General features: G+C 43.1%; 1 protein-coding gene across 1 annotated transcript in view; it reads left to right on the plus strand.

Moving 5' to 3' along the window:
- The window catches only part of INVS (inversin), a 137935-nt gene that overhangs the window by 97916 nt on the left and 27411 nt on the right, over positions 1 to 12608 (plus strand). Inside the window, exon 13 of the mRNA XM_065878773.1 lies at positions 9005 to 9291. Coding sequence (XP_065734845.1) covers positions 9005 to 9291 — 287 coding nt within the window. The remainder of the gene's footprint in view (positions 1 to 9004; positions 9292 to 12608) is intronic.

A 12608-nucleotide genomic window follows, 5' to 3' on the forward strand; every position in this document is an offset into this window, starting at 1 on the left:
GTTTTAGATTTGGTTTTAAGAAACAGAAATCAGAATGTTAAATTCAGTCTTTGCTGCTGCTGCCTCATTGGCCCAGGCACATCATGTTGCCTCAATGTACCTTTCCCTATTTCTCACGTTACGATGGCAGAACTCACCTTCCTTAAAGTAAGGATGTCGAAGAAACTGATTAAACTTAAAGGGATTACTATTTTACTGGTAGAGAAATTGGGAGAGAGAGAAGTTTTAGTCATATTTTCTGTCATTTTTTTTTAGAAAATACTATTTAGGAAATACCTATAATCCATTTAAAAGCACTTTACAACTCATACTGCACCTCCTATGAGGTTGCCAAAACGCACATTACTGTAGTTTCCCTGCCAAAGCACAGAGTTGAATGCACATGAAAATAAGGCTGTGTTTATGTTGATCACTCTTATTCCTTGAAGCTCCCTTTTTCCCAGGTTTTTATTTCACTGTCTAGTCTCAGATCTACTCTAAGTCCCTGAACTCTCCCTTCTCACATCTTCTTAATCATTACCATTTCCACACTGAAGTCAGCACTGCAGGCTAACTCCTCAGACTTCTATTCATGCTGTACTTTTTTCATTGAAAATATATCTACTCTGAAAACTTAAATTACTTCATCTCTGTAGATAACCCCTTCATCTCTCTCACGTCTTGAGCTCCTGGAACTCTAATCCCAAATCATCCGTTGCCTACCAGGCATTTCCACTTGTTACTTGCCAGTATGTCAGATCATTGGACATTTCCTTGCATGTCCTGTTGTCACTGTCACTTCAGGCTCACTGTGTGAAACCTACAACTTATCACAACCTGTCTCCCCTGGCCTCCTGATTTCCCTACCAGTGCTGCTGCCACTGATTCTGCTAATTCCTCTTTCTGAAATGTCCTTTGCTTCAGTTCTTCTGTCCCACTGCTCTATAGAGGCCATCATTCTTGAATACCATCCGTGATACTACATCAGACCCTTCAACATTTGACTTCCACTTATATCTCCGAGTCTCATTTCTCTCCATTAGTTCCACCCTCCCACCCCTCACACTCGAGGCCTCAGCCATCCTGAACTTTCACCACTTCCTCACTTACCACCACGCTCTCGGGAGACCTGAGCTTCCTTCTGACTAGTGCATGAGACTGAGTATGACTCTTAGAGTTACATAATCAAGTCCAGTTTGGGTCACCCACTTCAAACTCTTGTAATGCCAAAGTCCCTTGCATGGGAAGTTGCGCTGTGTCCTCAGAAAGTCAAGTGACAAGTTCTTTGCCTCTCAGGCAGCACATTTCATTAGTGGGCAGTTCTGTCTGGCAGAAGTTCTTTTCTACCTTTTGATCCTGAGCTACCCTTAGATGCAAAAGAGAAAAGTCTAAATCCTTTTCTATAAACCAACTGCCAGATAATTAAAGAAGGTGCTCGTGATACTCACACTCGTACCCCAGCTCTCCTTCTCACTTTGTAATAGATCCCCTTGCAGACAGCTCCCCAGACATGTTCAGTTTGTCAATGGCTTTCTTCAGGGTTGACGCATAGGTCTGAATCTTCTGCTCATCCAGTGGTCTGATCCATGGGGAATCACTTCCATGATTCTACTCCATACCATTCCATTTCTCTGAGCCTCAGTTTCTCATCAGTAAAATGAAAAGATTTCTTAGTCCAGGACAAGCTTTGGGGCTCCATGAGTGCCCTGAAACTGTAGGCAGTATTTTGTGTGTCATGAGCATATGTGCATTTGGTGGTGGGGGGAGGAGAGGATCTTTGGATTTTTATTACATTCTCTAAGAGGGTTCATGAATCATAGAAAGAATTTTTTTTTAAATCGCACTAAATGATATCTGAGGTTCCTCCCAGCTCTAACATTCTGTAAGTCAAAGGTCCCAAAATGCGTGACATTTTCTCATTCCCTCGAGAGGAAGTCAAAGACCAAGTATTACTAAGCCTGTTATTCAGTGACAATGAAGAGATAGAATCTGACAGACCCCTACATACAATGCAATACCACCTGAAAAGGTTAGAGCTAAACCTTTTCTGCCTGGTGAGATAATCAGTTTTCTCTCACTGGAAATGTTCCAGCAGAAACTGAATTGTCATCTCTCCATTATAATATATAGGGAATTTTAAAAAGTATATGAAGAGCTGGTCTCTCAGATCTCTTCAGAGTCAAAGATTCTATGAAAGCTGTGCCCTCCCATCTGCCTGAAATAACCTATTCTCACATCCCTCCTTTCTCATTTTGACATTATTTCTATGTAGCCTTTTTTTCTCTTCTAGTTTAATTAGTCTCCCATATCATCCCTTAGCTCTAGGTAGATATCTCTATTTCAGCATGCATCACATCTAGAACTCACTATCTGCAGGAGGTATGGGTCTGATTCCCTACTAGATTGTCAATTCCTGGAGAGCAGGGATTATATTATGTACCTCCATACTTCTAGTGCCTTAGAGCCCTTGATACATAGCAAGCATTTAATAATATGTGTTCAGTAACTGCTCCTACAGTGGGTCTAAGACCTTACCTAAGTCGTTCATCATTCTGGGCCTTAGTTTCCCCCTCTGTCAAATGGAAGGGTTGGACCAGGGCCTCTCAGAGGTCTCCTTCAATCTCTGTAAGTGGACCAATCACTGTAACTTGTTTGCCTTACTCAGGCAGCAAACACATTTATGTACCATGTATCCTCATAACACACACTGGCACTTGTATTTGTGCATTTGGTTTTCCAGCTCCCTCCATACTTATCATGAGCAAATTACCATTTGACAGGTTTATGATTTTAAAAAGAAACCTAAGAGCAATAAGGTTTATCACTGCATATACTTGAACATTAGACCCCACTATGTGGCTTCCCCAGAGAGTTGTATTTGCCCCGTTTTGCCAAGAAGTTAGTTCTATCAGACATTGTAGTAATAAGCAGGCCCTTTCCCATTCCATGAGCATTCAAGTTGCTATTTGCCATGAATACAAGACCTAAGAGAGGCTTGAGAGATGTGGTTAAGATAGCTTCTACAGAAAAAGGATTTGTGTGGTTTCAGCAATGAGCATTTTCTGAAAATATCAATAGGCCCAGCCCTGTAACTCCTAGATGGCGAGGCACTCATGCCACACCCAGGTTTCTTCACTTCTAACCAGATGCATTTGCAGCTTAACAGCTTTACCTGTTAATAAAAGTAATAATGATTACTTATGTTAATATAGTGCTTTATAGCTTACAGAATTCTTGTACATTAAATTTGTACAAAACCCAATGAAGTAGACAGGGCAACTATCCTTAAACCCATTTCATGCAGGGGAAAATAACACAGAGAGATTAACTTGCCTGAAATCACACAGCTAGTAAGTGAGAGTTGGCACATGAATCTCAGTCTTACCCAAAGCCAGGGCTCCTACCATTGCTTGGTTCAGGGGAATCAGCCCTCCAGCCATGCTTATGCTAGAGGCTCTCTCCAGATGCCAGCACCATCTGATAGGCCAGCATGGAACAACCTTGCTTCTTTTTCCTGACTTATATGCAACATGTAATTGTTGGTGGCAAAAGTCTCCAGGCCCCCAAGTCAGCTTTTGTCCTAACTCAATGCTTTTTCAGTTGTGCCGTGTCATTTCCAGTGATTGTTAAGAGAGTGGTACCAAGCCACCAGAATCAGTTCTGCAACATACTTCAGGAAAAATCTTCTTGTTATTCTCCAAGCTAACATAGCAGAGCATACCAGTATCCTCCTAAATCCTTGAGAAAGTTAAGAAAATTAGTTGGCCCCAAGCCTACACCAGGACGATGAACAAGAATGGCACTAGGGCAAAGCTGGGATAACTCGGTACAACAGCAGGACACACTAACTTAACCTCCCTCTTCTGCGGAAACCATTTTAATCACATCTCGCAAACCTCTCTTAGTCCTGTATTCATGGCAATGGCAACTTGAATACTCATGAATGAGGATAAGCCTGCTTTATTTCTGCAGTGTCTGACAGAATTAATTTCTTCTTGTTAAAAACTGACAACTAAAACTCTCTGTGGAAGCCACATAGTGGGGTAGGGAAAAAATCCATCAGCTTCCAGGACTTAAACTTTCCAGGCCCAGAGGCAGGTCTGTGCCGTATTGCACGAACGGACGCATTCAGTGCTGAGATGCTGAAGCCATGGAACATTCAAGTCTTTGAAGTTACCGCCCTTGATCTGGTTCTCTGCACATCAAGCAAACTTTTGATCACTTGGTTTCTTACTGGCCTTTTTTTTTTTTTTTTTTTTTTTTTTGCACTGGTTATCTAGGCTTCTCATTTGCAGAAGTCTCCATTCTTGGGTCTTAGATCTGGCTTGGGAGGGCTTCAGGGTATATCTCTGACCCACAACAGCCCTTCAGAGATTTGCACCAGCAATGTATGCCTTGGGTCTTTTCTTCCCTGGGTGAAACAGCCCCGTTCCTCCAGCCCATCCTTTGGAGACCCTCTTTACCCTGTGGTCCATAGGACCCAAAGCAGAGGTTGTCAAAGATCTGATCTCCAGTTGGCTTTCTTACATTTTTATACTGTGAGCCTCTGGGGAGCTGCAAAAATTGCTCTAGAAGAGACAGTACAAACCAGACTAATTGGTAGCCCATCAAAAGCTGTTGTCTGGCTGATTTCCCTTAAGATAATAGAAAAAAAAAAGGGAGGAAGGAAAATGTGGGACTAGTTTATACATTAAGATTCTGCTATGTTAATAAATTTCCTGCTAAAATATTACTTGCTGTGTCATGGACAGGATTCTTTTCTCTTTAAATTTTCATGTAAAGTAGAATCACATTGGTTCTTTTTCTTGTATTTGTTTCCTAAACTTTACAAAAATAGGTCAAGTGTATAGCATGGCCTACCATGAAGATTAAAGATCTTTGACATTCCGTAATAAATTAGTTGGAGAAAAAACACTTAAATTTTAGGACAGTTATTGAGTCTAAGGGTTCAGGACTAAAAGCTATGCTAGAAGCTAGCTTGAAATGCTGTTCATGTTTACTTTAATGTAGTCTTACCACTTTTTTCATATGACCCAATTCACTTTTTTAAATGATGGAAGAAGACCGAGTAAAATTTTTAAAAATGATTTGTGAGATGAATTTTACAGGAAGAAGTAAAGCTGCTGAATTCCAGCTCAGCCCTGTGTATAGAAAGCTGTTAGCACGTAACCTCGGATAAGTCACTAAGCTCTCTGCCTCAGTTTCCTTATCTACCAAATAAGTGCATTGCCCTCATTAAAGTGAGATTCCTTCAAGTTCTTAGATTATGAGCAGTGGTTCTGTACCTTTTCCCCCAGGGAAACACACAAACACACACGGGATCATATTCTATTCTGAGGAGCTGTATCCTCTGTGTGTGTGTGTGTGTGTGTGTGTGGTTACTTTTTGTTTCAAGGCAGCAGTACAGATAAAATAAGATGCAGCTTATGCATAATTCCCAGTTCTAATCCCTTTTCCTCAGTGATCACTGCTTTTACATTCAAGAACCACAGCTCTGGAGATCTGCACATTTGTGGGCTGTGTGCCACCTGGAAGATTTTTTTAATGCAAAATGCATCCATTTTTTTAAAAACATTAATTTACTTCTGTTCATCAGCTGAGTGTGTAATTATATATTCTCATCATTACATTCTTTCTCCCGAATCTGCTTACTGAGTTCCACCAGAATGAAAAAAATAACCCCTTGCAAACCTCCCCCCTCCAGAAAAGTCTTCAGAAGGCAGAGCTCCCTTACATGCTGGCCATCTTGATCACTCTAAAAGGCTAGATCCCCTGTTTGTCCTGTGACTGCCTTTGTGGGAGGCCCAGAAAGGTCTTCAGTGACAAGGTTTGCCCAGGGGCTGATTGCACAGTGGCTTCTTGGAACTGAAAAGGAAAGGGGTTTAGTGTCCTAAAAGAAGGAGAAATGACTGCTCAAATAACAAAGTCTAGGCTATCACCTCAAAGCCTCTTTTGATGGCAATGATATCCATGCAAATGCCAAGCCAGGCGACCCCACACGCCTGTCTGTCTGAAGGACCAATATATTCTCTTAAAGCACTTCTGTTCATCAGTGTCAGTAAAAAGAGCAGCTCTCCCTCTGCCTGCCAGGAGCACGGCTATTAGATCAATTAGCAGCACCTCAGCCACCCAGATGCTTCCACCTTCTTCTGAAAAGCAGCCTTCCCACAGACAGATCACGCTGAAATGGCACTTGCTAGCATCCGTATGAATCCCAGGCACTGATGATGACAGGCTGTCCAGCTCGCCTGTCGACTGCAACGCAGTGCACACAAGTGTCAGCATTTGGCAAAGCCCGTAACAAGGCCAGAGTCAAATGAGAACATTCGAGCTGTACAGGAGTCAGCACGAGCCATCTGACCACTTTCTCTGGGATTGCACTCAGTGGGAACCTATCAGAGAGGCAAGCTTGGACACCAGATCAGGGGCTTCACCACACAGGATGAAAGACCTTCAGAAGGGGAGTTAAGGGACTTCCCTGGTGGTCCAGTGGTTAAGACTCTGTACTCCCAATGCAGGGGGCCAGGGTTCGATCCCTGGTTGGGGAACTAGATCCCGCATGCACGCCGCAACTCAGAGCCTGCATGCTGCAACTGAGAAGTCCACATTGCCACAACTAAGAAGCCCGCATGCTGCAATGAAGATCCCGTGTGCCACGACTAAGACCCGGCACAGCCAAAATAAATAAATAAATTTTTTTTTAAAAAAAGGTAGGGGGGGAGTTAAGTTGACAAGGCTTTATATTAAAGTGTGACTCAGATATCTGTCATCTGGGACTTTCCTCTCCCTTGAGATATAAATAAGCTTTGCTTCAGATTGCACAGTCTGTGGAAATCTGAATTCTGTGACTTCTTGGGGGCTTGGGGCCTCTGCCTCAGCTCTTGGTTCCATTCCTGGGACCGTGGCCCTACAACTTGTCAGGTTGCCTATAAAAAAGCATGTATGAGCATGGGAGGCCTTCCGAAGAGCTGGTGTCATTGAGGAGACTCACACTGCATATCCTCTAATGGCATAGTTAACAGGCCACACGAGACTTCCCTATTCTCTTAAGCTTTGCTACTCAGGACCCGTAGCACCTGTAGGACCTGGGTGCTTGGTAGAAATGCAGACTCTTGAGCCCCACCCCAGCCCCAGTAAATCAGAATCTAGGTTTTAGTAAGATCTCAGGAGATTCCATTCATTAAAGTGTGTGGATCACAGATCTAAAGTCCTTTTCTGTCCCCTCACCCTGGACGATTCTCTACCCTGCCATTGCTCCACGCAGTACCCAATCTTTCGCCTTCTCTTTCTTCCCCCTCCCTTCTCTCCTGTTCTTTCATCTCTTCCCTCCCAGTCAGGAGATACAAACAAATTCTTTGTGTCCTGACAGAGCAGGCCTCTTTTCTGGAGCCTCAAAGCCAGTCACCACCTAGGCCCTGAGGGTCTCACCTTCTACCAGCCCTCAATCCTGTCCCCAAGCTTACTGAGGTATTTGTCTAAACAAGGTCCCCCACTAAGAGGGACCCTGATACCAGCTACTCCGATAAAAGAAATCTCTCCATCCCATTACATAACACAGCCCCGATTATTTATAAAGACATTCCAAACAGACCCTTAAATCAATTCAGGATTATTAACCATCATGTAAGTGTCAGACCTGGGGAAACTGAGTCTTTGGCAGGAAACTGACTTATTCAAGGTCTTTTTGTGGTTACTGGCAGAGGCAGGACCAGAATTCTTAGACTTCCCAGTACAGTGTTCTCTTCACTGTACCTCTAATTATTCTACTTCAAACTGCACCTTTAAATGGCAACCAAATTCTCTTCCTGAGCAGCAAATAGGTATTGGGTGCCTGCCGTTTATAGCAAGTGTTGTTTAAAGGTCAAAAGAAGCAAAACAGACCCAGTTTTTCCATACTCGCTCCTTTGCCCAGACTTCTCCCTCAGACTAACATCCTCATTCCCACCTATCTGCCTGGCAAACTCCTACACATCTTTGAGAATCAACAGTTGGGACCTTCTTCCAGGTTCCTCCACAAAATTAATCACTGCTTCCTCTGTGCAAGCACGTTACTATAACATTTCTTCCATCATATGTTAAGCCTCTGTTGTCCTAGCTGTTCCGCTCTGGGTAGAAGGTTCTTCAAGGAAGGGCCAAACTCTGTGGTCCTCATCACTGTATCATCAGTGCCCAGCACAGGAGAGGCGCAGAAAATGTTTGTTTTCGTCCTCTTTTCTTTCCCTTGGATATCCCTACAAATTAATGACATCAGTCAAACAAATCGTGTCCTTAACTCAGCCACTTCGTCCTTAAGCACCTGACCCCTTTCTGGACCTGCGCTACCTCGGCCCACCTGCCTCACCCGGCCACTCATTTCTAGTCTTGGCCTCCCCTGTCTATTCTGTTGCTACCCAAAGGTTCCAGCTTAGCCAGCAGCTACTTGTGTATGACTTCTTGAAAATCACCTGTTATTGTAACAGGTGATTCTGGACCTCATCTGCAAGTTGAGTGGGTTTGACCCATAAGCTAAGAGCTCTCGATGGCAGTGTTACGAGATTATAACACACCTCACAGGTGTGTTATAATCAGTTGTGAGGTGCTTTGTAATTTTTTCATGTAATCGTTAAGGTTTACCAGTGGTCTTTTTAACAAATAGAGAAGATTAAGGGTTATCCCTCTGACTATCATTCTCAGTTGCATTCTGATGTGCTTTCTGGAATAGGAGAAAAAGGGTGTAGTTCCAGGGATCACACACACTTGGGGCACACACACCTGGGATCCTCTTATGTCTCACCAAAAAGTTCCATATCATGTGTGTCTCAGCGGGGCACAGGTTGATCTATAAGATTCTTTCTGCCTCCGTCATCCTTTGAGCTATAAGACCTGGATAAAAGACAGGAAATTGTGAAATTGTGAAAATTCTGAATTTCCAAATCCCCCCTGTGTTGTGGTAGCTCCTTTTAAAGTTCAAATCTCACTCAGGAACACTTGAACAGGTAACGAACGCTCTTAATTTTTTCCTCTTCCCCTTTGGCTTTGCTCCCAGGAAGCGAGAAGAAGAAAATAGGCGAAGAGAGGCAGAACAGCAGAAGGGAAGGCTGAGCCCAGATTCCTGCAGACCCCAAGCTCCTCCCTGTCTGCCCAGCACCCAGGCTGAGCCCCGCAGGCAGAGTTGGGCGCCCAGCAAACAGCCTCCCTGCAGCGACAAGGCCCAGGGCCCTGAGCGGAAAGCCTGCAGATGGTCTCCAGGCAGAGGGTCTCCAAGCAGAGCCCCCCAGAAGGAGCAGCATCTCTCCTCAGACTTGCAGAGAACAGATCCCAGAAAACCAAATGGTGGGTGTATTGCCTTGTTATTCAGTGCTAACCTATGGACTGTGGGCTCTTTTGATTCATGTATTTAGACCATTTACATTTAAAGTAATTATGTCAGCACTTAAATCGGCCATTTTATTATTTATTTGCTCTTTATTTCCTCTGTTTCTCTTTTCTTCCCTTCATTAACCAGACTCTCATGATGTGACAGCCCTGTTGTATTTCCTCAAGTTCTTTCTTAGCTTGGGACCTTTGCATATAACAATCCTTTTATCTGTATGGACAAAAAGTACCTTTTATTTTTCAGCTCTCAGAGTGAATGCTCCTTCCTCCGTACAGCCATGCCTTCCCACTAAACAAGGCTTTGTTTTCCTGCTATATGCTCCCATAGCTTTCCTGTACTTCCCTATTATAAGGATCAACACCTTTCACTGTTATTACTGGCTTACTTGTCTGTTTTTTCCACTAGACTATAAGATCTGTAAAATCAGGGTTGCTTCAGTTACCTACTGCTGTTTAACAAACTACACTAAAACTAAGCGGCTTACAATAACAGTTTATTATTTCTTATGATTTTGTGGGTTGGTTGGGCCGTTCCTCTGCAGGCTTCTCCTGCTCTCACTCACGTGGCTACATTCAGTTCAAGGTCAGTGAACTGGATGGTCTAAGATGGACTGACTTGAATGTCTGGCAGTTGGCGCTGGCTATCAGCTGGGATTCCTCGACTCTGTTTTACCTGGCCTTTCATCCTCCCATAGGCTAAACTGGCTTTCTTACACAGTGGTCTCAGGACATTATTCTAAGAAAGCACAGGAAAAAGCTATAGGACCTCTTGAGGAATAGGCTCTAGAATGTGCACGCTACATTCTGTTGATCAAAGCCAAGTTATATGACCATCCCAGACTAAATAATATGGAGAAATAGATTCCATCTTTATGCGTACTAGGATGGGAGTCATTTGGGGCTATTAAACAATCTATCACAGTTCCTTCTGGTCACAGATCATTCACATTTCTCCCACATGCAAAATATTCTCACCCTTATCTTAGGACCCCAAAATCTCATGCCAATTATCACATCAAGTTTTAAGTCTGGGATCTTGAGACCAATGTCGTGTCCAGATGTTGCTGAGGTTCCCCAGGTGTGAATCTTTCTGATTCAGAGACCAACGGACAAAACGCACATCACCCACACACACATCCAGAAAGCAGTGGTGAGACAGGCACAGAATAAACCACAGGAGACATTCCTGTTCCAAAAAGGAGAGAAATAGGATGTACATAGCAGTCATTAGTCCATAGCAATTCTGAAAGCCAGCTGGTTATACATTAGCAGGGCCCCTACTCTGAGGTATGAAATGTGCCTTGATTAGGGTCTGGTTTTACTCCTATGTGTGTTTTCTATTCCATTGTTCTCCTTGGCTCTGGGCTCTGCCACCTGGGTTCTTGGCTCTACTCTCTGAGAAGTCTTCCTTTTCCTTGAGACATAGCCCATGTTTGCAGCTGAGTAGGCTTCTTAGCCTGTTTCCTGCATATAGGAAACTGGGGCCCTAGAGGCTCCTTTTCATTTGGGACCGCCTCAGTAGTTCAAGCTGGTGGCACTCTCAGCGATACAATTATCTCAAACACTTCATGGGTCTTTTATGAATCTGACTGGGTTCACTCCATGTTCCAAAACCACATCCATTAATTATCTTTCAAATAGGCCTCTCTCTACTTTGGGTGGCTCAGGCCGCTGTGGAACAGTGCCCTTGAGATTCTTAGAAGTTCTTTTGTCTAGCCGAGAGGCCTACAATGTACCATCTTTAATATTTTTGAGGTCTTAATAAAGGGTTGCACAGCCATACTCTTGATTTGATCTTTATCTCTAGGTCATATCTTACTATATGAGACTCTCTTGTTGGCAAGAAAAAAAAAAGAAAATTTAAAACAGTTTTCTAACCCAGCACACTCTGTGCTCTTTATATTTACTCTAAATTCTGCCTGCAAGCTGAGTAGTTCTTTGTTTCTTTCTCCCCATACCTTAATCATATGCAGCTAAAAAAAGCCAGTTGATATTTTCTTCAACATTCCACCTAGAAAGCTCCTAAGCCATATCTACAAGTTCATTAGGTGTATTTTCTATCTTCCAAGTTACTGCAGATGACAGTTTTGCCAATTATCCTGCCACTGAATTACACAGTTCACTTTTCTCCAGACTCCAATAGCAACTTCTTCTCTGCTCCTCCAGACTTCACTAATAGTTTCTTCATTGCCTTTCTAGCTTCTGCTCACCAGCCAGTTCCAAAGTCGATGCTCTGGTTTTTTGTTAGGCCAGCATGTCTCTTTTTTAGGTATCAGTTTCTGTGTTATCTCTAGCGGCATAACACACCACCCCCCAAACTAAGTGGCTTAAAACAACGGTTTATTATTTTTCACAGTTCTATGGGTTGGTTAGGCAGCTCCTCTACTGGATCAGCTGGGCTTACTCCTGTGGCTGCTAGAAGTTTGGCCAGACTAGAAAGTCCAAATGGCTTCCTTCACATGTCTGGTAATTGGTGCTGGCTGTTGGCCAAGGTGTCTCAGTTCTCTTCTGTATGACCTTTCATCGTCCAGCAAATCAGACCATCTTCCTTGCATGTTTTTCTCAGGGCAGTGCTCTGAGGGAGAGAAGGTGGAAGCTACAGGTCCTCTTGAGGCCTGGGCTCCAGAACTGTCACATCACTTATACCAGATTCTGTTGATCAGAGTAATTCGCAAGGCCAGCCCAGCTCAAGAGAGTGGAGATGTAGACATACTACAAAATCACATTTGAAAGGTGATCAAATGTGGCTCCTAGGGTAGGAAGAATCTTTGACCTTTAAACAATCTCTCAGAAGGAGCAATATGTCTCTTACTTCTTTATCCCAGCAGGTGTCTGGCACATAAGAGATATAATAAACATTAGTTGAATGTATACTAGCTAAGTGCTTGAGATTTGGAGATTGTTAAACATGACACAAAAAGTATTCATTGGGTAAACACAGTCTCTGTAACAGAGTCCCATTTTTATGTCAAAGCTTTGCTTCTACTTAGTTCACCAAATCAACTTATGCATGCATTTATTCAACAGATATGTTTTTGAGCCCATACTGTGTGCCAGCCATACTGAATTATAAATAAGACTAAGGACCATACCATCAGCATTTTCTTACAGCAGTGAGCACAGTATTGGTTACATAGGTAAATATTTCTTGACCTGACTCCTCACTTAAAAAGCACCTGTTGAAAGTTTGATTGGTTTTGGGTTTACTCTGTACCCCAAGAATTATACTTAATTCCTGCAACTTCAAATAGACAACGGTTTTCCCCAATCCAGTG

This window comes from Phocoena phocoena, chromosome 6 (genome assembly GCF_963924675.1).
Source record: "Phocoena phocoena chromosome 6, mPhoPho1.1, whole genome shotgun sequence".
NCBI classification, from domain to species: Eukaryota; Metazoa; Chordata; class Mammalia; order Artiodactyla; family Phocoenidae; genus Phocoena; species Phocoena phocoena.